The sequence below is a fragment of the Carassius carassius genome, chromosome 3, assembly GCF_963082965.1.
Source record: "Carassius carassius chromosome 3, fCarCar2.1, whole genome shotgun sequence".
Classification (NCBI taxonomy): domain Eukaryota; kingdom Metazoa; phylum Chordata; class Actinopteri; order Cypriniformes; family Cyprinidae; genus Carassius; species Carassius carassius.
In genome coordinates, this window is record NC_081757.1 from 26,078,577 (window position 1) to 26,103,952 (window position 25,376).

The 25,376-nt window shown below is 37.9% G+C and overlaps 1 protein-coding gene across 1 annotated transcript in view; it reads left to right on the forward strand.

Moving 5' to 3' along the window:
• The window catches only part of si:ch211-288d18.1 (USP6 N-terminal-like protein), a 45,252-nt gene that overhangs the window by 11,930 nt on the left and 7,946 nt on the right, over positions 1 to 25,376 (forward strand). Inside the window, exons 2-13 of the mRNA XM_059534556.1 lie at positions 6,521 to 6,594; positions 8,997 to 9,082; positions 9,875 to 9,914; positions 11,279 to 11,359; positions 11,493 to 11,600; positions 12,476 to 12,585; positions 15,355 to 15,403; positions 15,479 to 15,599; positions 16,266 to 16,360; positions 16,518 to 16,583; positions 22,470 to 22,569; positions 22,778 to 22,930. Coding sequence (XP_059390539.1) covers positions 6,529 to 6,594; positions 8,997 to 9,082; positions 9,875 to 9,914; positions 11,279 to 11,359; positions 11,493 to 11,600; positions 12,476 to 12,585; positions 15,355 to 15,403; positions 15,479 to 15,599; positions 16,266 to 16,360; positions 16,518 to 16,583; positions 22,470 to 22,569; positions 22,778 to 22,930 — 1,075 coding nt within the window. The 5' untranslated portion in view covers positions 6,521 to 6,528. The remainder of the gene's footprint in view (positions 1 to 6,520; positions 6,595 to 8,996; positions 9,083 to 9,874; positions 9,915 to 11,278; positions 11,360 to 11,492; positions 11,601 to 12,475; positions 12,586 to 15,354; positions 15,404 to 15,478; positions 15,600 to 16,265; positions 16,361 to 16,517; positions 16,584 to 22,469; positions 22,570 to 22,777; positions 22,931 to 25,376) is intronic.

The window sequence follows — 25,376 nt, forward strand, 5'->3', positions numbered from 1 at the left end:
AACAATCCCTAAAGCCCCTCGGAAAACATCTGCCGTTGTCGTGTTAACACCTCACATTTGGGAGGCTATGGAAATGCATTTCCCATATATTCTGTTGAAATTAATAGTAGGTTACATGCTCACCACAGGACATGCAAATGCCTTGTGTGATTCTGCAGGGTTTGGTTGAAGACATGCACCAAATCACTAAAACACAATATTTTAACGGTATTTTTTTCACAATATTTTTAATGGTAACACTTTAGAATACGGAAAACACATTCACTATTAACTACGACTTTTCCCTCAATAAATTCCCACTTTGTTGCTTATTAATAGTTAGTAAGTTAGTTGTTAAGTTTAGGTATTGGGTAGGATTAGGGATGTGGAGGGTCATGTAGAACAAGCCATTAATATGTGCTTAATTAGTACTAAATGGCTAATGACTTGGCTCGGCACAGCTCAGTACAGTGCGGGTTGGCTCGACTCGGCCCAGTTTGCCTTTCCACTGCAGTTTAGTACCACTTTAGAGTACTATTCACATGTTGTTATTGTTGCGCCACCTCTACTGCTGTGACTCGTGAAAAACGTTTTCATTCCACGTCGCCCCATCAAACTCTCGCTGGATCTGATAATCTGCTGTCAACGAGAGGAATGTCTGTACTTCCTCAACAGACCATGAACCAAGCATTTTTTGGTTGTTAAAAAGGTGCGCTCATTCAAAACAGTTGCGTTCAATCTTTCGCTGACTGTGCTGATTTAAATCTAGCGACTCTGGTGTGTTTGGGTCGCAAGTTCAGGTAGTGTAGATTCTCTCCGGCCAATCATTGATCAGCGTCACGTTTTGGTAATGGTACCCAGGACCAGTGGAAAACCCCCAAAAAGTGAACCGTACTGAACTGTACTGTGCCGTACCATGTAGTGGAAAAATAATATTCTAGTAATATGCATGCTAATAAGCAACTAGTTAAGAGACCCTAAAATAAATTGTTACCCTTTTAATGATAAAAAACAAACAAACAAGGCCCTTATTTCATTATTTAAGTCAGAGAGAGGATGGATGTCAAAGGAAAAAGTATGTGGTCTCTTTAAAGAACATGAAGATGGATTGTATGGTGAACATAAGATATGAGAATAAAGCTAGGCTGAGTTTCTGTGGCAGCCCAACAGATTATACTAAAAAAAAACACACACAAACTGAGGTTTGTAGAGAAAATACCTCACATAATACAGAATTGCTATTGGATAGCTCTTAATTCATCTAAAGCACATGTTATAGTGTATATATGTTATGGTTGACTGGACCATTACATGTAAATATTTGCAAATATACATTGTTCTGAGCACACGCACATTCAGAATGACAGTCTTGAGGTTTATAATCTGGGGTTTCATCAAAGATTGCATAACCTAATCCTCTAACTGTTTGCTGCAAGGGTGACAGATGACAACACTGATTTCCTCAGGAGAAGGAAGGATTTTAACGTTTATCCCTATGGAAGTGGATTAGGGTGTCTGACAGATAGGTATAAAAACATTTTTTGACGTCTTGGTTTATTTATGTAAGTCAGGGATAAGGCCAGCTTATTCAGATTTCAAATCAGTTTCTTTGAAGATGACTCTTTTGGGTTGCGGGTTAAAGGGGTCATAAACTGCCTTTGTTTTTGTTTTTTTGTATACTGTTTTCTGATGTCCATCCAAGGTTATCAAGATAAAAAAAAATGTAATACACTGTAAAAAAAAATCCCGTAAAAAAACTGTAAAATTTCGGCAGCTGGGGTGCCGGAAAAATACCGTTAAATAACGGGCACATTAAGTAACGGTAATTTTCCGTAATTCAAAAATACAGTTTTTTGCTGTAATTTTACATGAGATTTTCTGTATTTTCTTCAGCTTTTAATGTTTAATAATATGTTTTACATAAATATTGTGGAAAGTTGAGAGAAAAAAACATTAAATTATCATAAAGTTTTAACTCTTTAACTTCAAATAATCAGCCATGAGTGCGAAAATGTGTTTTAATAATTTATTGACCTAGCTGCAAGAATATACCGATAGTTTGTTCAGGACTTCAAAACGGCAACAATATACCAGTATAAAGATTATAGCACAACTGCAACAGTATTCCAATAATTTGTCCATAACTGCAATAGTATAGAAAATATTATTACAAACGATCATAACTGCAACAATATTCCAGTAAAAAATAAACCCAAAGGTTTAAATTACTGTAGATCACAACTGCAACAACAAACCAATTCAGTTTGTTCATAACTGCAACAGTATATAAAAAAAAAAAAAAAAAAAAAAAAAATCTCTGATGGTATGGGGGTGCATAAGTGCATACGGTATGAGCAGCTTGCATGTTTTGGAAGGCTCTGTGAATGCTGAAAGGTATATAAAGGTTTTAGAACAACATATGCTTCCCTCCAAACAACGTCTATTTCAGGGAAGGCCTTGTTTATTTCAGCAGGACAATGCAAAACCACATACTGCAGCTATAACAACAGCATGGCTTCGTCGTAGAAGAGTCCGGGTGCTAACCTGGCCTGCCTGCAGTCCAGATCTTTCACCTATAGAGAACATTTGGCGCATCATTAAACGAAAAATACGTCAAAGACGACCACGAACTCTTCAGCAGCTGGAAATCTATATAAGGCAAGAATGGGACCAAATTCCAACAGCAAAACTCCAGCAACTCATAGCCTCAATGCCCAGACGTCTTCAAACTGTTTTGAAAAGAAAAGGAGATGCTACACCATGGTAAACATGCCCCGTCCCAACTATTTTGAGACCTGTAGCAGAAATCAAAATTGAAATGAGCTCATTTTGTGCATAAAATTGTAAACTTTCTCAGTTTAAACATTTGCTATGTTATCTATGTTCTATTGTGAATAAAATATTGGCTCATGTGATTTGAAAGTCTTTTAGTTTTCATTTTATTAAAATTTAAAAAACGTCCCAACTTTTCCAGAATTCGGGTTGTAATCTGTGAACATCTTTGCATTGTGCAACTCACCCTTTCATGTTGACCTTGGTTTTAGCCGCTCACAGAACTTATCTGTAAGGAGAAAAAAAGCATGTAAATGTGAAATTTTAGGAAATTTACAAAAATACAAAGAAATATATTGATAAATGTATTATATCTCTGAACCTTATCTGTGTCACCTGTTCACCCCATCAGTGAGTATCAATAATCCCTATAAGCTTCAATAACAGTCTTTAATTATAGAAGGGTGATTAAAACTGTCATGAAACAGAAGTTGTGAAACTTTTTTCCCTAGGTGAAGATTACAAGATTACAAGGTTACACTGCAGACATTGTTTTTTCATTCACAATTTTAACTGGTCAGTGGTTTTAGTCACCAGTTTTTTGAAATACTTTTAATATTTTTAATATTTGCTTAACCAATAGACAGATATAAAGGGTAACCAACATAAATAATTTATTAAAAAGTGATTAAATACTGACTGTAACGATATTTAACGCTATCGTTAACGCAGCGTTTAACTGTAATGCTGGTCCTAATGAATCTTTTTCTAAATTCAGAATTTTTATCCAATCTTGCCTCGAAAAATATTATTTTTTTTAGCTTTTAGACGACGCCTACGATTATGTATATCAAAACCGATTAAAAACACTGCATTATGCGTCGAAGTTCGGTAAAGTTGGCAACATATCAACATATTCAAACTTAACGTTAACTTACCTGTGCTAACTGTTAAATTCATGAGTTCTTAAACCACAAATGATAATAATATTTAATAACAGTATCGTAGACAACCGATACTGACTTTAACTTTCCTTAAAGTCAGCCTGGGTTTTTCCCTCAGGGACAAAATAACGTTAGAAGTTAGCCACACTTAACGACTAACGTTAACTTAACGGCACTGGTCAGCGCCGAAGTTTGAAACACTGGTTTAACGATTCAAAAAGGTAAACATTCTAAATGCTGGAACTCAAATATAGTAGAAATAACATATAGTAATGACCAGAATTAGAAAACATGAACTTTACCTGCTTATTTTCGCCTCAAATCGAAGATTGACCATGAAACTGAAGGTCGAGTGATTCCTTCTGCACGCGCAGCAGCCCCACTGCGTGCTTGGAGGAGATTGTATCCTTGCGCTAGGGCGGGAATTCCTTCAGTTCGAATATTAAATTTTTTTTTTTGTAATTTAAATATCAGCATATTATTATAGTATTATATCACATTATGAAATGGTACTATGAGAATAAATGCGTAATAAAACACCAAACTGAGCAGAACTACTTTGACAAGCGGAAGAAGATGTCAGATATCAGTTGAATTCTTTTGCTCGAATTGATTATTTAGGGAAGGATGTTTCAACAAACCTATTTTCTGTCCTGTTTTGACCCCCGTCATCAGAACTCTCCTGATTGTAGACTCGGAAGTAAACGCCCATTGCTATGATTGGCTAACAGTTGTTTGTTGTTTTACAGTCTACATCCTACACAGATGGAGACTGCTGTTTTAGGTTAAAAACACACAAATACTATCAAATAATCTGAAAGCAACAGTTACTCACACTTTGTTTGATGGAACATTACTACCTGTTGTAGTCGGCACAGCATCTTTTTTTAGTTTCAATCTTTTTGGAAAATCTTGCATGGAATTGTTCCTTGTTTGTAAACGAATCTGCAATAAAATGAAGTGAACAAACAACCTGGCTCTGATTTCTTACAAGTACGATCTGGAACTATTTAATTAAATCCTTCCTAATGTTGGGATCAGAAGGAAGGCAATGCAAGACTGTTTTTCCACAACTTGGCACTGCACAGCATTTTGTTGTCTTTAGAGTGATCTTTATCATTTGGTTTCTCTTTGGTTTTTATGTATTTGCCTCTCTTGTTATATACATTACATGTGTGAATTGTTGGGCAAGGGTAAACAGGCAGTGATGTAGAAGCAGGTATTGATCTTCTTCTGCAGAGGCAGTGTTTAGCCACACTATTACATCATAGAGTGGCACATTCCACAGTCATTTTGGCAGACTGGCTTCAGTATAAGCTGTTTTTAGACTAACAAGAAAGATTTGAGTTCTGAAACTTACAGGATTTTTTTTGTAAGAATTTGATTTCTCAGTTTGTTACCCCTTTAACCAAAATCCACAAAACAATACACAGACATTATTTTACAGTGAAAATAAGTTTTCATTTACCCAAAAGATTAAAGCAGAAAAGAAGGTGCATTTAATAATCAATTATTTGATTATTTTGGTACATCACTACAAAACCCTGTTTAAATTTCAATACAATGAAAAACTGTGTTTCTCTGTAAAATGGATTATTGGATTATTTGGAGGCTTTGGGACTTGCTAAAGTGTTGTACCAGACTTTTTATGTATAACCTTACTTGTTTTTAATGACTTACAATGACTGTGTCATAGACTACCTCAGCAACCCTTGTAACCCATTTTCTTTTTTAACTGACAGAGTGAGTTTATTGAGAGGATATACAATGTAATATAATGCCAGTGGGTGATGAGAAAAATGCTTAGTGAAGTCTTTTGTTTTTCTTCAGTTTTACAAACCGTGGTTTGGGGTTTTGAGTAAATTATTTTCTCATTGAGTAGTACAACATTAATAAGCACCAAGTTATTTCCTGTGGTTCTGCTGGTTTGAAAGCCGTGGAAGCATAGTCTCTCTCAAACCATGATTGTGCCTGAAGATGCCTATAAACACTTATTATTGGGTTTTTAGGAAACACATAGATCAGCATCTCTGTTCACTTGTAGTCCTTGTGTCAGTACTTTTGTGACAGCCATATGATATAATAAACTTCAAGAAACAGTGTGATGGACAGTATTTGTATGTTGATGCCTGTCAGGAGTGTACTTCTGTGTAAATACCTCAGCAGATGTCATCAATGGTACTGTACAAACACAACAGATGTACATGTTTTGTTAATTTGGCGGTGAGGGCAAGTGACTTGTCATTCAAAGAAATAAAGCACTGTGTTTTTAGTTTTAAATGTCAGATGGTATGATTTGGCGATGGGATGGAAATATTGAATATGACACATGATGGTGTGTCATGCAGTGCTGTGTCCCGCAGTGGGTGACTCTCTTGGTCAAATTCTATTTATGTGTGTGCGACAGACTTAGCAGGCACACAGCGCTCTCAGACAGCTGAAGCCTGGCAGGAACCTTTGTTCCCTTCTTCTGGCTCCGTCGTTCCCATGGGGCTAATGTTTCTGAGACAGTCAAGGCCTTCATATGACCAACAGGGTCTTCAAAACATTATGAGAGCTCAAGTTACCCAGTGCCAAGAAGAGCTGAGTTTGGACCAGTTTCTCAGTCTGAATGATGAATGATGAATATGTTGCACTCATGACCAGTCTGGGGTTTTTCCTATTCCGCTGAGCATTCTTCAAAGGAAAAAGTGACTCCATTTAATATTTATCTGTACAAATGTATAGTCCTTAACAGAACATAAAAAAAAGTTTTCTGTTCAGCTTTTTGTCAGTATTAATTTTTCTCTTTGTTATTAATTGTTCTTTATGTACTATATTTCTAGATATTGACATGAAGAAGGAAATAGAGGTGCTGATAGCAGAGGAACGTGCTGAGATCATCTCTAAATATAATAAGGTAAGTAATGCCATTTACTCTTTGCATTTACTGGCGTCTGAAAAGTTATAAGAAATTAATACTTATATTCAGCAAGGATGTATGAAATTGCTCAAAGTGACAGTATAGACATGTATAATGTTACAAAAGATTCGTATTCCAAATAAATACAAGTGTGTTCAACATGGATCATAGTAAGAAATGTTCAATTATATTGAAACGATTTCTGAAGAATCATGTAACACTGAAGACTGAAGTAATGACTGTTGAAAATTCAGTTTAGAAAATTCAGCATATTAAAATAGAAAACAGTTTTAATTGTAATAATATTTCAAAATATTATTGTTTTACTGAATTTTGATTGAATAAATGCAGCCTTGGTGAGAATAAAAGTTAATACATCACCAAACTTTTGAACTTTTTATTTTTATCATAAGCATGGGAAATGTCATCACATCACATCACCTGCAGGTAATAGATAGGTGTGTAGGAAAAAATATAATATTATTTTTTTTTAAAGAAAATTTGAATATGCCTGATGAAGGTCATGAGACTGAAACCTTTTCAATAAATTATTGTTTTTGATACTTTTGCAAGTATTGGGATTTTCAAGTGTGCGGAATTTTCTTTTGTTTCTTAGTTTATTAATTACATTTTAACATTTTGTGGATGTTGGTTATTTTACATTGGGATGTCTACATCTTGTTGTTCACATGTGCTGTGGCCTTTGTGATTGTTGAGTCAGCTCGGTTTTTTTTTTGTATGGGGCTTTTCATAATACAAGTTGTGGCAAGGAAAAACTCCCTAAGATGTGTAAATACTGGAAAAATGAGGAGGAACCACACTCAGATGTTAAAGGCGATTTTATGTGCTAGGGCAGCAGACAGAAGCTTTTTGAACCAACAAAGTGTTTGTGTAGTAAATGGCCACCGGGGTGATCAATTTGACCATGGCACATCATGACATTCTCTTACAGACACATTTGAAATTGGGAAATACTGGGACTGTAATCCTCGGCCGTCTGTCATGGATCACTGCTTTCTTTCCACTCTTCTCTTCACCATAGGAATGAGAAGAGGGCAGGAGAGCATCAGCTGTCCCCCTCAGGGAATGAATGCACACTAACTGGAAAAGCTTTAAAACATCAGCTATACTGACAGGGTGCCAATTCTGATGAATAACTGCAGAGCATTAAAATGCTCTCTGCTCATGAGTCAATATTACAGCTATATGTCATTGGATGTATGACAGGAGTTGGGGCACATTTGTTTGCATTTTTTAATTTAACTAAAATGGTTAGCAGGCCACAGAAAAGAGAAAGGGTAATGCAGAGAGCGATGTGCTAGAGAGAATATTACTGCTTTCCATAGCAGCATCAGTGTCACAGTTCTGTTCGTTTGGACTCTCATTTTGCTTTCTTTTCCTGTTGTAATGGTTATTGATTTGATTTTTCATCATTATGTTCAGCTGTGGATTATTAATTATCCACGTTTGGTCTGTCTATTTAAATTGGTGTCTGTGCAGTTAAGTTAACTTAAGTTAACATTGAAGTTTATGTGTCAGCAGCCTTCCCTTTCTGGATTAACCTGTGTGGATTTATTAAAGACCGAAAGCCTTCATCTTCGTGTGTGTGCGCATTCATCGACACAGAGCATTACAATCAACCACTCAGCAACACATTTAAAAAAGGACAAGTTTCAGCACAGAACTGCCATTTATAACACACGTCTCCTTGACAATTGTAAATGCTTCCTGTATTACAGTCGTGGCAATAGTCGTGGCAATAAAGTGATGAGGACGTTGATCCAGGCCACAAAAAGTAGGCTACACACTGATGTCGATATTCAGTGACATTTTATTTGTTTTCATTAAGAAAAACTGTGATGCATTCATATATGATATTTGTTTAATTCATCTTTATATATATATATATATGTATATATTATGTGTATTACATAACTTTTATTTTTATTTGGAAAATATGTCAACCACCGTAAAAATGCAGGATTTTCTTTGGCTCACAGTGTCAAACACAGTTTAACTGCCTATTTTAATCATTGATTTACTGCTTCCATAATCACAAGAAAATGTACCAAAGAAGAATTTAATAGGTGACACTTTAGTAATAGGGACCAATTGTCACTGTTAACTAGTTGCTTATTAGCATGTCTATTATTAACATATTTGCTGTTTATTAGTACTTATAAAGCACATATTCTGCATGACCATATTCTACATCCATAATCAATGCTTAAACATAACAACTACCTTACTAACTATTAATAAGTTCTGATTCAGAATCTGTTTGATTTAAAGGTGCTTAAAAGTTGCCTGGAACTGGATAATTTGTTTCACCTTTGATAAACTCTACACTGTTTGTGTTTAGAGGACTCAAATGAATTATGCGCTTGTGTATATTTCAGGGTAGAGACGCAGGAGTTCAGATCGATCCTTGGGAGGATGCAGACTACAGCATATACAGAGTCACAGATCGCTTTGGATTTCTTCAGTAAGTCCTGGTTAAAACACAACACTTAGTTTCCATATTGGCAGGTGAAGGATGCATTTATTGCTTTCAAAGCCCTGTTAAACTACTTTTATTTTGTCTGAAACAAACCTGTCACTCATAATAGCTGACTTTTTTAGTTTTGACTTTTACATTTATTTATTTATTTATTATCAACATGCATTGTATATCAACACATTTAATATAATACAAGTTTTCTAAGTATTAATTTCTTAAATTAATAAGATATTTAAAATTCAAAAAGATATTTAAGGATGCATTCAATTTACCAAAATTGACAGTAATATATATATATATATATATATATATATATATATATATCAAATAAATGCTGTTCTGTTCATCAGGTTTCTGCAAAAATAAGCAAGTAAGTAAATAAATAAACAAATAAAGATTAAGCAACTGCTTTAAAGACTGATATAATAAGAAATATTAATTTATATTACTATATAGTAGATCTAAAGACTAGAGTAATGGCTGTTGAAAACTCAACTTTGCTATCAGAGGAATAAATTACAATTTAAAATATATTCAAATAGAAAGCAGTGATTGTAAATTGAAGTGGTATTTTACTTTTTTTTCTTTGAAATGTAGCATACATTATGATTTTAAATCTGTCTGAATCAAACACCAACCTCTGTACACATTACAATTGCAATTGCCTACTGTTTTGGGGCTATCCTAGGGTCTAAATGTAATCCCAGCCAGACAGCAATGTTTGTGATTGTATACTAGTATTCTATAGTTTTGTAACCCTATTTGTTTTTCCCACAGTGAAGAAGAATTACCCACACCCAGTGCGCTTGAAGAGAAGGTATGCGCACACAAATTAAGCATATAAATATATTATACAGGTGATGTGTATTCAAACAGCATGTGAATATACTATTCAAAAAGCGTTTTTTTTTTGTAATCACAGACAAATACACAAAAGAAAACACAAAGGATTACAGATTGAATCAGTAGCAGTGTGGAGGCTCTTATGTAAACAGACTTATGGTGACCTTCAGATGTTAGAGTACATAAGTTTAGTACACAAGAGTGTGTGGCAGACACAACTGGGCTGTGCTCTCATGTGACGTATTCACAGCGTGGAGGTGGCTGATGCATTTCCCAGCTGAAGTTTGTGCAGTCGTGTTGTGGCACGTAAAGGTTAAAGACTGGGGTGGAAAGAGTGAAAGCGGTCCTCAGAATGTGATGTGAAGTGACATTCAGCCAAGTATGGTGACCCATACTCAGAATTTGTGCTCTGCATTTAACCCATCCGAAATGCACACACACACAGAGCAGTGAACCCACACACACACACTGTGAACACACACCCGGAGCAGTGGGCAGCCATTTATGCTGCGGCGCCCGGGGAGCAGTTGGGGGTTTGATGCCTTGCTCAAGGGCACCTAAGTCGTGGTACTGAGGGTGGAGAGAGAGCTGTACATGCACTCCCCCCACCCACAATTCCTGCCGGCCCGGGACTCGAACTCACAACCTTTCGATTGGGAGTCCGACTCTCTAACCATTAGGCCACGACTTCCCCAAACATATGTTAATAGCAGCAGTGTGATCTGAATGCCTATACTGCATCTAATCCCACAGTACTTATATAAATGAGGAAAGAGATATCGCTTCCTTAGACAAAAACACAAGAGGGTTGTTTGAGTCATGCAGCAGATATTTATACTCATACCTGTCTGTTAATGGACTGTTAATACCAATGATGACATATACTTTCAGCTTTTTTCTTTTATTATTTAATTCTTTTAAAAGATAACAAATAATTGAAATCATGTGAAGGTGTGTCAACTAAACTGGGTTTGTAAAGATTTCTATTTTAATATATTTTCAAATTAAATTTATTTTTGTGATGTTAAGCTGAAATTTCAGCAGCCATTACTCCAATCTTCCGTGTCACTTGATCCTTCAGATATGTTAATTTGCTGCTCAAGAGACATTTCTTATTACTGCAAATGAAATGCAAATGAATTATAAATTATTTCAAGACAAGACACGATAAAAAAGTACAATTATTAAATTAGATATGGTTATTTTTATGGTTTTTGGTGATAACTGGTGTATGATTATTTGGTGTTTACTGAAAAGTAATGAAAATGAAACAAATTTTTTTTTTTTTGTTCTTGCAAATCATAATTCATCAGATTACATTTTTTTCTCCATGTGCAGCATAAACAGGTGGAGCTTGAAAGGGTGCAGAAATGGTTGAAGATGCTGAAGAACTGGAGCAAGTACAGGAACAGTGACCGGGTGAGCTTCACCTCAAGAGGTTGTGATCATTTCTCTGGAAATCAAGAGAGAGTACTGTGATGTAATTCCACGGAGAACCAGAGTGATGCTTAAAACAAACACACTTGTTCTTACACCTGGTGTCTTTGTGCAGATGATTAAGAGGGTGTATAAAGGCATCCCACTACAGCTGAGAGGACAGACCTGGGCCCTGCTACTGGATGTTGAGAAAGTCAAGAGTGACAATGTAGGAAAATATGAGGTACAACTAAAAAACAAGCGCGCATACACATTCAAACACAGTAGATTAATACACACAGTAGTTTAGCTATGACCTATGGACACTATGTAGCCGCTGCATCTCTGCTGGCCTAAAGCCGGGTGTTTGGTGAGAGTAGGATTCCTGAAGTGGTGTTGTGGTAGAGCTATTTCAGAGGTATTAGAGTGTGATCTGAAAACAGACAGATGGCTGATAGAAGGCATGGAAAGAGATAGAAGAGAACAAAACACAAGACAAACAAACCTTCAGAGCTGCAGAGATTTTACAACAAGCAAGAAGTATTTGCACTTTGTCGCTGAACAAGGTGTCCTGGTGGTGATATCGACGTGGTCAGTAAGAAATGAATACTTTTCTTCAGCAAGGACACATTAAACTGATCAAAAGTGACAGTAAAGACATCTATAATGTTACTTATTGTCTATTTTCAAATAAATACTGTGTTTTTAAAATGTCTGTCACATTCAGAATCAGATTCTGATTTGATTTATGTTCTTTTTTGAGGACATTATGTTGATATGTACTTCCACTCCTTTGTTTACTTCCTGTTTTCTTTAGTTTATTTTAGTTATGTCCTACTGTAGTTAGTTTCCAAGGTATCTGTTCTTTACCTGTGTCATGTTTGGTGGTTAGTTTTATTATGTGTATATGTTGCTGTGGGTTTGAATTATATGTTTGTCGGTTATCATCACTGCTTATGGTGTTCTTCGTATATATTTCACATTATTAGTGTTGAACTTTTTTATAATATCACATATTTAAATCTAGAAATGGTTGTCTTCTAATTTCATCTTGTACTGCATGGTAGCTTATCAACATTGAATCTATTTTTTTGATGAAGCGATTTGTTTGATTGACAGAGAATGAAGGAGCAAGCCCAGCTGTACTCTCCAGAAATCAAACAGATTGACCTTGATATCAACAGGACCTTTCGAAACCACATCATGTTCATGGATCGATTTGGTGTAAAGTAAGTAACACATAAACATATTACATTCATTTAATTATATGCCTTAAGTAGGTATGTAAAATTTCGATTAATTCCATAATCGATTGTGGTTTAAATTAACGATCAATTAATCGATTAATCGTTAACCATAATGCTGCAAAATGCATCTATTGCAGGCAACAGTCACTGCCATGACAGGATGTGCAAAAGCCACACACACACACACACACAAACAAAACACTTTCTCACTTGAATTAATGGGGTTTTAGTCTGAATAAAATGCTAGTAGCGGGATTATAAAATGAATAGATGTAATTATGGTCATTTCATAAAATGAAAAGAGCGCGCCATACGTTTGAGATCATTTTACTTTGTTGACTTTCCTATCCCGCACGGAGACCACTGAACACGCCTCTTTAAATGGTTTTGTGGTGCTCGTTGTTGTATTTTAAAACACAATTGCAATGTTTTCAACTGACATTATGGCGTTTAAAATAAAATGATCCCAAACGTAACTGTGGTGCGCGTGTGACTGCGCTGCACATTAAGTGAACTGCTTACATCAGTGCTGCTGCAGCAAAACACTGTTGCTCACATTAATTTGATCTTGCTGGATTCTGTTCTAGAAAATGTCAGATTTTGAATTTTTGCGTTCCAGTAGGCCTAGCCTATTCGTTTTTAAAAATCCGACATACAGTACATAAGATCATGACAGCGCGTGCGTGTGCGCAGACGAGGACGAGCGAGCGCGGCTTTGGCTAGATTTATTTGGAAATTACTGCTCATGTCTCATTCAGCACAAATCCAAATGTTTCCATATTCGCAATGTATTTGAATGTTAAACTATTATTTATAATGTAAACTACTTACACATTCGCAGATAGACAGAAAAAATGATCCTCTTCATATGAGCAAAAACGTCCTTGGAACAGCAGAGAGGACCGGTATACTACGGTCTTTTTAAACTGACCAGTGTAACCTTTTAAATGTTTAGTTGACTATATTTTATTTTCATAATGAACAGACTGCGATGTAAGTTTGAATCGCTAGAATATACGTGTGCTCCAGGCTCCGCCGCGATCGATCTGAGACAGAAAAAAAAAAAACTTTTTCGCAGGTTTTGGAAAATGTTAGATCGTTACCATGCATCTGGATGCTGTTCGAGATATAGCCTTCATTGATGTGACTTTGTTCTGGTTGTCCCGGTTTCTTTTCTTAAATCTTCTAATTTCTCAGGTTTATTTTATTATCTTTCACTTTTAATCGCATCTCTTACTGTGTGGTAAACATGGGAAGGGAAATGAAAGATTTCATGAATTAAGAATTTGTTCTATTTATTAATTTGTTCCCTTATTTCAGTTAAATCTTGGATTATTTAGGGAACAAAAAAACGAAACATGGACAATTGCCACAAATTAATAAGTCATAGGAACGAATTAACAAGTTGTAGGAATGAATAGTCTATCTGTCATGTGTCCCGCAGCACTCAAAGCGCAGTTATCTGATGAAATGACTTAGTTACTACATTTCTTTTGCTTTTCATGTTGAATAACTTTTGTGTTGTTTCTATTTTAATGTACTTTTAAGGTTTAAATCACATTAGAAGCTTAAAGGGTTAGTTCACATGGACTACTTTGAAGATGTTTTTATTACATTTCTGGACATGGACAGTAGACCGTACATACATTTTCAATGGAGGGACAGAAAGCTCTCGGACTAAATCTAAAATATCTTAAACTGTGTTCCGAAGATGAACGGAGGTCTTACGGGTTTGGAACGACATGAGGGTGAGTTATTAATGACATCATTTTAATATTTGGGTGAACTAACCCTTTAATTAGTACATTGTGAATTAATGATGATGCATTTATATATGGTCACCGTCACTCACAGCCACTCGCACGTGTTCTGCGCATGAGCCGCATGCAGCCCAACATTAAATCAGTTAACCGACCATCGACAGCCTTAATCGATCAATCTCTTATCGACAATTAACTGATAATCAATTATTCATTTGCATCCCTAGCCTTAAGTCAGAGGTTACAAATGTCTCTGGAAATCAGTTTAAGGGAAATAATGTCTCTTTATCGAAATGTGTATATTTGCTTAGGTGTAGGATTAGTTTTCAGTTTTTACCCTGGCTGTACAAATTCTGCAAAGTGTCCTCCTTTTTGGTGACATGGCCTCTTTAAACATTTCTAATTGAAGGCTAAGCTCGTAAATTAGAAGTTTATTGAAGCAAAAGTCACAGTTAATAGTGAGAATTGGTCCCCAAACTAAAGTTTGACTGATATGCACTTAAAATACAGACATTTTTACAGAACAGGGACATGTACAGTGCATGTGTTTATTGCAAAATGACTGCACACATTTGCTCAACCATTTCTCGTATTGGCTATTTATGTGCTTTTATGAAAGTGCCAGAGTGTATGTTCATCAACTTCTCAGTCTCTCTCCACCACTTCTGCAGATGATCTCTGGAGCTGATTTCTGCGTTTTGAGAGCTTGTTCCCCAAGCAGGCCAGAAAAGGGAGTGATGTCACTGAGGATTTAATAGATTGCAGGCCTTAGAGAGCCGAGTGGAAAGTCTTGCTCATCTGAAGGGTGTCATTAATGAGGGGAGGGCCTCACATGAGGGGAGGGCCTCAACTTTAATTTGAAGGAACGGATGCATCTTAGTGGAAAAATATGGATGTTAGGTTCATGTGTTGTTGATGTGTGTTTGTTTCATTGTGCACTTTCAGTAAAAGACAGAGTTTGAGTCTGACAACACTTTTCTTCTCTTCACAGGCAGCAGTCTTTATTCCATGTGCTCTCTGCATACTCTGTTTACAATACAGTAAGTATGCATTCACATCTAGGCTTAATAAAGAGCTGTCACATAATAGCTGACTTTGTCTGTTCTTGTCCACAGGAAGTGAGTTACTGCCAGGGCATGAGTCAGATTGCTGCCATATTGTTAATGTTCATGAATGAAGAAGATGCATTCTGGGCTTTGTCCCAGCTCTTAACCAGTCAGAAACATGCCATGCACGGTGAGTTCTCCTCATTTATTCTGCTCTTGGCTAAGAATTTTAATGTAATTATTTTTTAAACATATAACCTTCATAAGGCTATATACATACGATAAGACACACTTCCATTTAAAAGTTTTGGGTTAGTATTCATTAATGTTTTAAAAAAAACTTCCTAAGCTACAGTCAATTTGATTTAAAACACAGTTAAATTGTTATATTGTGAAATAGTGTAACAATTTAAAATAACTTTTACCTTTTGTAATATAAATTATTTCTGTTTTAGCAAAGCTAAATTGTTTAGCATCATTACTCCAGTATTAAGTGTCACATGATTATTCAGGAATCATTCTAATATGCTGATTTCCTACTAACCATTTATTATTATTTTAAAAGATGAAAACATTTGTGCTATTTAATATTTTTGTGGAACTATGCAAAAAAAAAAAAAACATTCAGGAGACTTTGATGAGTAGAATTTTTAAAAGAACAGGATTTATTATTAGAAATAGAAATCTTTTGTAACATTCTGAATGCTTTTACGGTCAGTTTAATAAAGTATTAATTTCTTTCAAGTATTACTGACCCCAAATTTTGAATGGTAGTGTACATAACACTTGCGAATTTAACAGAGATTATTATCGTAGGTCTAGTACTTCATTCCTTCACATTTGCAACCCATCACAGGATTCTTTGTTCCTGGATTTCCCAAACTTCAGCGTTTCCAAAACCACCATGACCAAATTCTCTCCAAACTTTTACCCAAACTAAAGAAGCATTTGGTAAGATTGTTGTGGGAATAAGCTCAGAACCTATATGACTATTTAAGTTATAGTAAATATAGATATTAACTTCATTCACTTAACATGATACTGTATTTAATGCTGGGTTTCTTCCCTTCTCATTCCTTTTTTGTCTGTTTATATGCACTCTCATCAGGATAAGGAGCAGATGACCAGTGGGATTTACAGCACTAAATGGTTCCTTCAGTGTTTTATTGACAGGGTAAGTGTTTGATCTGAGCAGATGCATTGTAACCAAACTGACAATGGTTTTATGTAAGCAGTGATTAGTAGATAGGTGTACGTGCTCAATCATATACTAAGCTTAGATCTCAAAAGCCAAGGAAATGATACATCAACTGTGTGTATATTATAGTGCTGGTTCAGGTCACTGCAGACATTCCTAAAAGTGGTGTTTCATTTGGCTCTCTTTGAATGTAACTGTTGAGTCAGCTGTTCTGATTGCAACTGTGATTATGTTCAACCATCGAGGGATGGAAACACTTCTGGATCTGCTCAAGTGAGAGGTGTTTATATGAAGAGATGCTGGCAGTGAGATCTGCTCATACTTGCTCATCTAAAAACTGAGGTATTAAGGGGACATTCAGGTTTATACGGGCAGAAATTTTGATGCATTGTAGATGTGGACACAGAAGGAGGAACTGGGATTGAATGTCAACAGCAAAGCATTGATACAAATGAATAGGTGTAGATGCAGATAAGTCAGGGACATCTCTGAGGAACGAAAACGTCTTGGTTACGTATGTAACCCTCGTTCCCTGAGGGAGGGAACGGAGACATTACGAATGGGATCTCGCCCGAGAGCCCAATCACCTTCGAGTGGTACAAAACGAGCCAATGGTACACAAAGTACCTTGGTCTGCGGGATTTGCATCACGAGCTCCGCCCCGCAGAGCGGGTATATAAGGAGCAACGCGAGCAACTCGCATTCAAGCCTTCGCTGAGGAGCCGAGCCAGTGACCCGGCCATTCAGCGGAACACCAATGTGACAAGGGGATGTAACGTCTCCGTTCCCTCCCTCAGGGAATGAGGGTTACATACGTAACCAAGACTTACAGAAGGCAGGTATCCACCAAGGTGGTGATACATAAGAACTCTGAGCCCGCAGGGTGGAAGTTTCAACGACAGAGCTGGCAAGGGGCTTGCCAAGGAAAAGACACATGCTGCGGAGAGACTTACTGTGGACATACACACGTGGGATTGCCCAGAAAGAACACCAAGTGACGAAGAGGTTCCACTTCAAAGCATAGGCGTGTCTGGTGGAAATGGCCCAGCTGAAGTGATGGTAGCTACCACCTGTGGTGGCAAGGTACCTAAACCTTCCGTGACCCGTCCAGGACCCACATATGTAGGTTCCACAGATCGGGACGTGGGTGCCAGAGGGTGCCCCGTCTCTGAGAAAGAAGGTCCTTCCTCAGAGGAATTGGCCAGGGAGGGGCTGTCGTGAGGAGTACAAGTTCGGAGAACCAGGTCCGGCCGGGCCAAAAACGCGCAACCATGAGGACCTGCTCCTCGTCCTCCCTGATCTTGCACAACGTCTGTGCAAGAAGGCTCACTGGGGGAAATGCATACTTGCGCAGGCCCAGCGGCCAGCTGGGTGCCAGGGTGTCCATGCCGAGAGTGCCCTCGGTCAGGGAGTAAAACAACTGGCAGTGGGAATTTTCTGGAGAGGCAAACAGGTCTACCTGAGCGTCTCAGAAGCGTTCCCAAATCAGCTGTGTTCCCAAATTCATGTCGGCTGGAGGGACCGGCTCTATCGCGCCCTTTGCCAGCAGGGTCGCAACCTCCGCGCGCATGACAGGGGCATCTTTGCCCACCATCGTCACGTGGACACCCCGAAACCTGGGGGGACGCCGGGGCGAACTGAATCGCGTAGCCGAGCCTGAGCGTCCGGATGAGTCAGCGGGAAGGCCTGGGGAGCTCTAGCCAGGCTCCCAGAAACTGAACCAGTGGGGTCAAGGGGACTACAGGCGTACCCACGGTGGGGCAGCGTGGTGGAGCAGACAGCCCCGGCATGGGAGGCAAAGCGTCCCTTCGCGGGGGCGGAGTGCGGGCACTCGTCTGACTCCAAGTAGCAAAGAGGGCCTGAGAAGTCAAAGCGTTCTCGGGCCGGCTTTGCATGGAAACTGGCAAGGGAAGAGGAGAACGAGAGCGACGAGGAAGCACGTCGCCAACCGTCATTCGTGGCATCTTGGGACCTGGAGGTAGAGGAAACAGCTCTTTTAGTGAAGGTTTGGGTACCACCGGTCGCAGGGCCAGAGGCGGAACAAAAAGAAAACGAGAACAAAGGATTCTCCCCCGGCCCTCCTCCGGGGGAAGGAGTGGTCCTGCTACCATCTCCTGACGAGCTGACGTCTCCAACTCTGGGTCGCCTGTCTCAGGAACGCCACTTGGCCTGGCGTTTGGCAGGTCTGTAAGCCTTGGCCACAAGCATGGATGAGAACTTACAGGCCTATGAGGGCAGCTTGGGACCACCATGCCAAGCGGAGGCGCTCTGTGGACACAGTTGCATCGCAACAGAACCCACCGGGGGAATCCCAGCATACCCCTGGCCGCCCGCCATCGAGGGCATTGAAGGCGGAGGAAGTACCAGAACGGTTTCGGGCAGTTAAAGGTGCCTTCCATGAACTGGTTACCTCCTGGTGCACTTCCAGGAAGAAAGGAACCAGAGGGGGGTGCTGGCGATCTGCATGAGCAGCCCCCAGGAACCAATCATCCAGCCTCGAGCGCTCAGGACAGGGTGGAGGGTTCCACTCAAGCCCGATGCTCTCCGCTGCCCGGGAAAGCACGGCCGTCAGCTCGGGATCGGACTCGGACAACGCTGGCACTCCCGAGGGAGGCAACACAGCCGAATCCTCATCTCCCGAGGACTCAAGCACGCCTTGTGATGCGGCGATCGACAAGCCCAGACACGTGACACAACGATCGTGGCCATCACGAGGAACGATGTATCGACCGCACCCAGAACCACACGGGTGAAATGACATCTTTAAAAAGACGCAAATCGGCCCGTATCTCTTTGTGAAAGAAATTTGCTCTTTCAGAGGTGTTGAAGAGCTCAGGGGAACGCGGGAGCTGTTGCAGGAAACCCCGACAAACCGCTGAATCGCGGCGTCACACCAACACCAGCTCTTGCTTGTAGCACTCCGGTGAAACCAGCACACGATGTGCTCGGCTCCGAAGCGAAAGCTTGAATGCGAGTTGCTCGCGTTGCTCCTTATATACCCGCTCTGTGGGGCGGAGCTCGCGATGCAAATCCCACAGACCAAGGTACTTTGTGTACCATTGGCTCGTTTTGTACCACTCGAAGGTGATTGGGCCCTCGGGCGAGATCCCATTCCTAACGTCGAACGTGACCGACTGAAAGGGAACTGCTGATCTGTATAGTTTATGCAAAAATCTAAACTCTTTTATCATGTATTTAGTATATGAAAATGCTTTAATTATGTAATTATGTATATAATTATATATGTTTAATATATTTATTTCATAATATATTCAAACCCGAATTCCGGAAAAGTTGGGACATTTTTTAAATTTTAATAAAATGAAAACTAAAGGAATTTCAAATCACATGAGCCAATATTTTATTCACAATAGAACATAGATAACGTAGCAAATGTTTAAACTGAGAAATTTTACACTTTTATCCACTTAATTAGCTCATTTAAAATTTAATGCCTGCTACAGGTCTCAAAAAAGTTGGCACGGGGGCAACAAATGGCTAAAAAAGCAAGCAGTTTTGAAAAGATTCAGCTGGGAGAACATCTAGTGATTAATTCAGCTAATTGATATCAGGTCTGTAACATGATTAGCTATAAAAACTTTGTCTTAGAGAAGCAGAGTCTCTCAGAAGTAAAGATGGGCAGAGGCTCTCCAATCTGTGAAAGACTGCGTAAAAAAATTGTGGAAAACTTTAAAAACAATGTTCATCAACGTCAAATTGCAAAGGCTTTGCAAATCTCATCATCTACAGTGCATAACATCATCAAAAGATTCAGAGAAACTGGAGAAATCTCTGTGCGTAAGGGACAAGGCCGGAGACCTTTATTGGATGCCCGTGGTCTTCGGGCTCTCAGACGACACTGCATCACTCATCGGCATGATTGTGTCAATGACATTACTAAATGGGACCAGGAATACTTTCAGAAACCACTGTCGGTAAACACAATCCGCCGTGCCATCAGCAGATGCCAACTAAAGCTCTATCATGCAAAAAGGAAGCCATATGTGAACATGGTCCAGAAGCGCCGTCGTGTCCTGTGGGCCAAGGCTCATTTAAAATGGACTATTTCAAAGTGGAATAGTGTTTTATGGTCAGACGAGTCCAAATTTGACATTCTTGTTGGAAATCACGGACGCCGTGTCCTCCGGGCTAAAGAGGAGGGAGACCTTCCAGCATGTTATCAGCATTCAGTTCAAAAGCCAGCATCTCTGATGGTATCGGGGTGCATAAGTGCATACGGTATGGGCAGCTTGCATGTTTTGGAAGGCTCTGTGAATGCTGAAAGGTATATAAAGGTTTTAGAGCAACATATGCTTCCCTCCAAACAATGTTTATTTCAGGGAAGGCCTTGTTTATTTCAGCAGGACAATGCAAAACCACATACTGCAGCTATAACAACAGCATGGCTTCGTCGTAGAAGAGTCCGGGTGCTAACCTGGCCTGCCTGCAGTCCAGATCTTTCACCTATAGAGAACATTTGGCGCATCATTAAACGAAAAATACGTCAAAGATGACCACGAACTCTTCAGCAGCTGGAAATCTATATAAGGCAAGAATGGGACCAAATTCCAACAGCAAAACTCCAGCAACTCATAGCCTCAATGCCCAGACGTCTTCAAACTGTTTTGAAAAGAAAAGGAGATGCTACACCATGGTAAACATGCCCCGTCCCAACTATTTTGAGACCTGTAGCAGAAATCAAAATTGAAATGAGCTCATTTTGTGCATAAAATTGTAAACTTTCTCAGTTTAAACATTTGCTATGTTATCTATGTTCTATTGTGAATAAAATATTGCCTCATGTGATTTGAAAGTCTTTTAGTTTTCATTTTATTAAAATAAAAAAAAACGTCCCAACTTTTCCGGAATTCGGGTTGTAATATAAACTGAAATGATTTAGGTTTACTTGACCTAGTTGTAAATGCATCAGACGTAAATGCATAATAATTGAACTTTTTATAATAGATACCCAAAATATAATAGTAAAAGTTAAGGGTAAAACATTAAAATCTATAAAAATAAATAAATAAAATTGTAAAAAGGTACTGACGGACGGACAGACAGACAGTTTCCAAGACAGTTTTGGGGACGTGATGCTGCCCAAAAATAAAGAAGCACCCTAAAATAGAGTTAAACAAGCACACTCGGATGAACATACTTTAGATACATAAGAAAAAATGTTTAGGTACGGTGACCATAATTAATAGGTGCCAAACGGATTGTTATTGGTTGATGTTTGGCACAGTGCACCACTTTCCTAAGTTTCTGATCGCTAGTTTATGACATCCAACTTATTTTAGTAGCCCTGAATTTTACAAAAAATATAAATAAAAAATAAAAACCTCATTAGGTTCAGAACAGACCCATTATATACTGTACGTAACATGGTCTTGAATGAAAATGGCTAATAAGCAGCCACATTAAAACACTGTAAAGCATGGCAATGTAGACTGAGGTTGGTGGACTTGGTGAAGAGGTAAGGCTTTAAGAAACTGAAAGAAAGAGGCTGAAGTGCTTCTTCCTCTCTCCTTCTTTGTCAGGGTCTCTTGATAGAGGGAGCAGTGTGCAATTAGCAGACAGACAAGGGTGTTTCAATGTTTACTCTCCGCATACACACAATCCTGTGGGTTTGTTGGAAGAGGAAAGAGAGCAGACACTGTCAGCACTGCAGAATCTGGTCCAGCTCGGTTTCAGAGCTGTGCTTGTGGACTGGCAGCTTGCTGAGGCAGATTAGCTTTAGATAAGCAGAGGCTCCAGTTTAAAATGAAAAATTCTACACATTTATGTTTTCCTTTATGCTATGAGGACTTTTGTGCAGAAATATTGGTTATAGTTTATCTACAAAGTTGTTACTATTTTCAGACCCCATTCACTTTGACCTTGCGTCTGTGGGACATCTTTATCCTTGAGGGTGAGAAAGTTCTGACAGCTATGGCTTACACCATCCTTCAGCTACATAAAAGTGAGTTCATTTTTTTTTTTTCACAATACAGAAATTAAAAAGATTTTGATCCAAAAAGCTATAAAACAAACTCCAGTAACAAACTCATAGTGCATGCTAATACACCCGATTGCCTTGATATAAATTAAACCCTCTCAGCACATTATAGAATTCGATTGACTGCAGATTTGTCTGTGCAAAATGGCTAACTGAAGTTAATCATGTTCAGAACAATTGCTTAAGATGTCTCTGGAGGACCTGAGAGAGTTCCTGCAGGAGAAGATAGGAGAGTCCATCTACCTCAACGATGACCATGTCATAGAGCAGCTTAAAGTTTCCATGTCTGAACTTCGCAAAATGAAGCTTGACCTCCCACCACCAGGTTCAGCCATTTACTTAATATGATACTGTATCTATAACTGCATGAAGCTGTATGATCATGTTGATTTTTGAATGCTTTGATCAATTAGGATATGTCACTGTGAGTCGTTTTATGAAACAGAACCCGTTTGTATCCCTCATATGCATATGAAATGACTAAATATACTGTATATATTTGACGTTTTATTTCAGAAAGGTTTTATTTTTTTTTAAGAAGTACTTTTATTCAATAAGGACACATTCATATAATGTAAAAAAAAATATTTTTAATACATGCTGTTCTTTTGACCTTTCTATTCATCTACACTCAAAAAAATGCTGGGATAAAAAAAAAAAAAAAAAAAAAAAAACTATGGTTATTTGGCAACCCAGCGCTTGCAGTGTTGGCTACTTTAAAGGGGTCATATAATGCCCATTTTTCACAAATTGATATGATTCTTTAGGCTCTTAATGAAAAGTCTGTAACATAGTTTGTTTAAAATTTCTCAATGGTAGTGTAAAAAATTTTTTTTTTTACCCTGTCAAAAACAGCTCTTTTCAAAACACGCTGGTTTGTGGAATTCTCCTTTAATGCTAAGGATCTCTTATGATCTGCTCTCTGAGAGACTGTTTACTTTAGCCACATTCATAGTGAAACTTGCTAATTAGCACATTATTAGGAAAGGCGATTTGCAATGATTCATTAAAATACATTATATTCACTGCTTCTGTAGGTGAGGCTGGATCATGAATGATTCGCGTGAACATAAACGCTTTTAAGTAGATCAAGGGCGCATTCCCTTAAGATCCAAACGTAAGTTAATCCTCCGCGATTTCAGTCGCTCAGATGTCGTGAGTAAATGACTACTGCTATGTACATTATTACATCCAACAAAAAAACACCTCAATCACTTAGGAGTCATGATTGTCTGCATCTCTGACTGATGACGGCTCACTCAAGGTGGGTCTGAGGTAAGACACAAGTTCAGTCTGTGCTGAAACGCTGCTGTCAATCAAACAATTGAACGTTCGAATAGGGAATTGCTCTCTCTTGTAGAGGATTCAAAAAGCATGCACTCTGATTGTAACTCATCAGTTGGGTTGTTTTGTCATAGACAGGCTCAACCCAGTGGTCGGGAAGAAAGAATAACATTAAAAATGACCCAGCAACTTATTTACAGAAAAACTACCCAGCACCTGGGTAAATAAATTAAATAAAATAACCCAATAAAATGACCCAACAAGCTGAACCCAGCATTTGGGTTCAAAAAAATAAAATAATAAGCCAGCACCTGGGTAAAAATAATAAAAACAACCAAATAAAATGACCCAAGAGGCTAAACCCAGCATTTGTAAAAAAAAAAAAAAAAAATAGGAATCCTGAAAAAAAAGAACTGATTATAATTTACACAAAAAAGCAGAAAAATAAATAAAAATCACAACTGCTTTAAATAGCACAACAGTGTTAATAATAGTAAGAAATGTTTCTTGAGCACCAGATCAGCAGATTAAAATGATTTCTGAAGAATCATGTGAGACTGGAGTAATGGCTGTTAAAAATTCAGCTTTGCATCACATAAATAAATTACATTTTAAAACATTAAAATAGACAACAATTATCACATATACTATTAATAATTCACAATTATTACTGTATTTTTATCAAATAATTTTGTGAACATGAGAGACTTCTTGCATATGTAATTTGAATTATATTAAATTCTCTTTCTAATGAACATATTTTATAACAAGTGTCAAATTAACTGCAGTTAACTTTCTGAAGAGAAGACATAATTATATCAACTTATATTAAAATGCACTTATGCTTATGATGGAATAATTCTATTTATTAGCACTTTAAAGGGGTCATATGATCAAGCCAAAAATAACATTATTTTGTGTATTTGGTGTAATGAAATGCGTTTGTGGTTTAAGGTTCAAAAACAGATTATTTTCCACATACTGTACATTATTGTTTCTCCTCTATGCCATGCCTTTCTGAAATGCGACCGGTTGTGAAGCACGTGTGTCAAGCACGCCAAGAATTGGCTTAAATAACCTCGGTGCAAACGTCATTGATTATGTGCACCTGCAGGTTATAAATAGACGTGAAACGGAAACATCCTCAGGTGTCTTTGTCTTCGAGACTGATTTGTGTGTGTGTGTGTGTGTCACTGTCTAGTTTAAAAGAGAAATATATATATATATATATATATATATATATATATATATATATATATATATAAATATATATATATATATATATATATATATATATATATATATATAAATATATATATATATATATATATATATATATATATATATAGAAAGGAGAAAAGAGAAGAAAAAAAAGAAAGAAAAGAAAATAGAGATTATGTCTAGTGCAGTCAGGAGATGCTTGCCACCTTGTGCACAAGTTATCCCAGACGATGATTTGCATGATTATTGTTTAGAGTGCCTCGGGG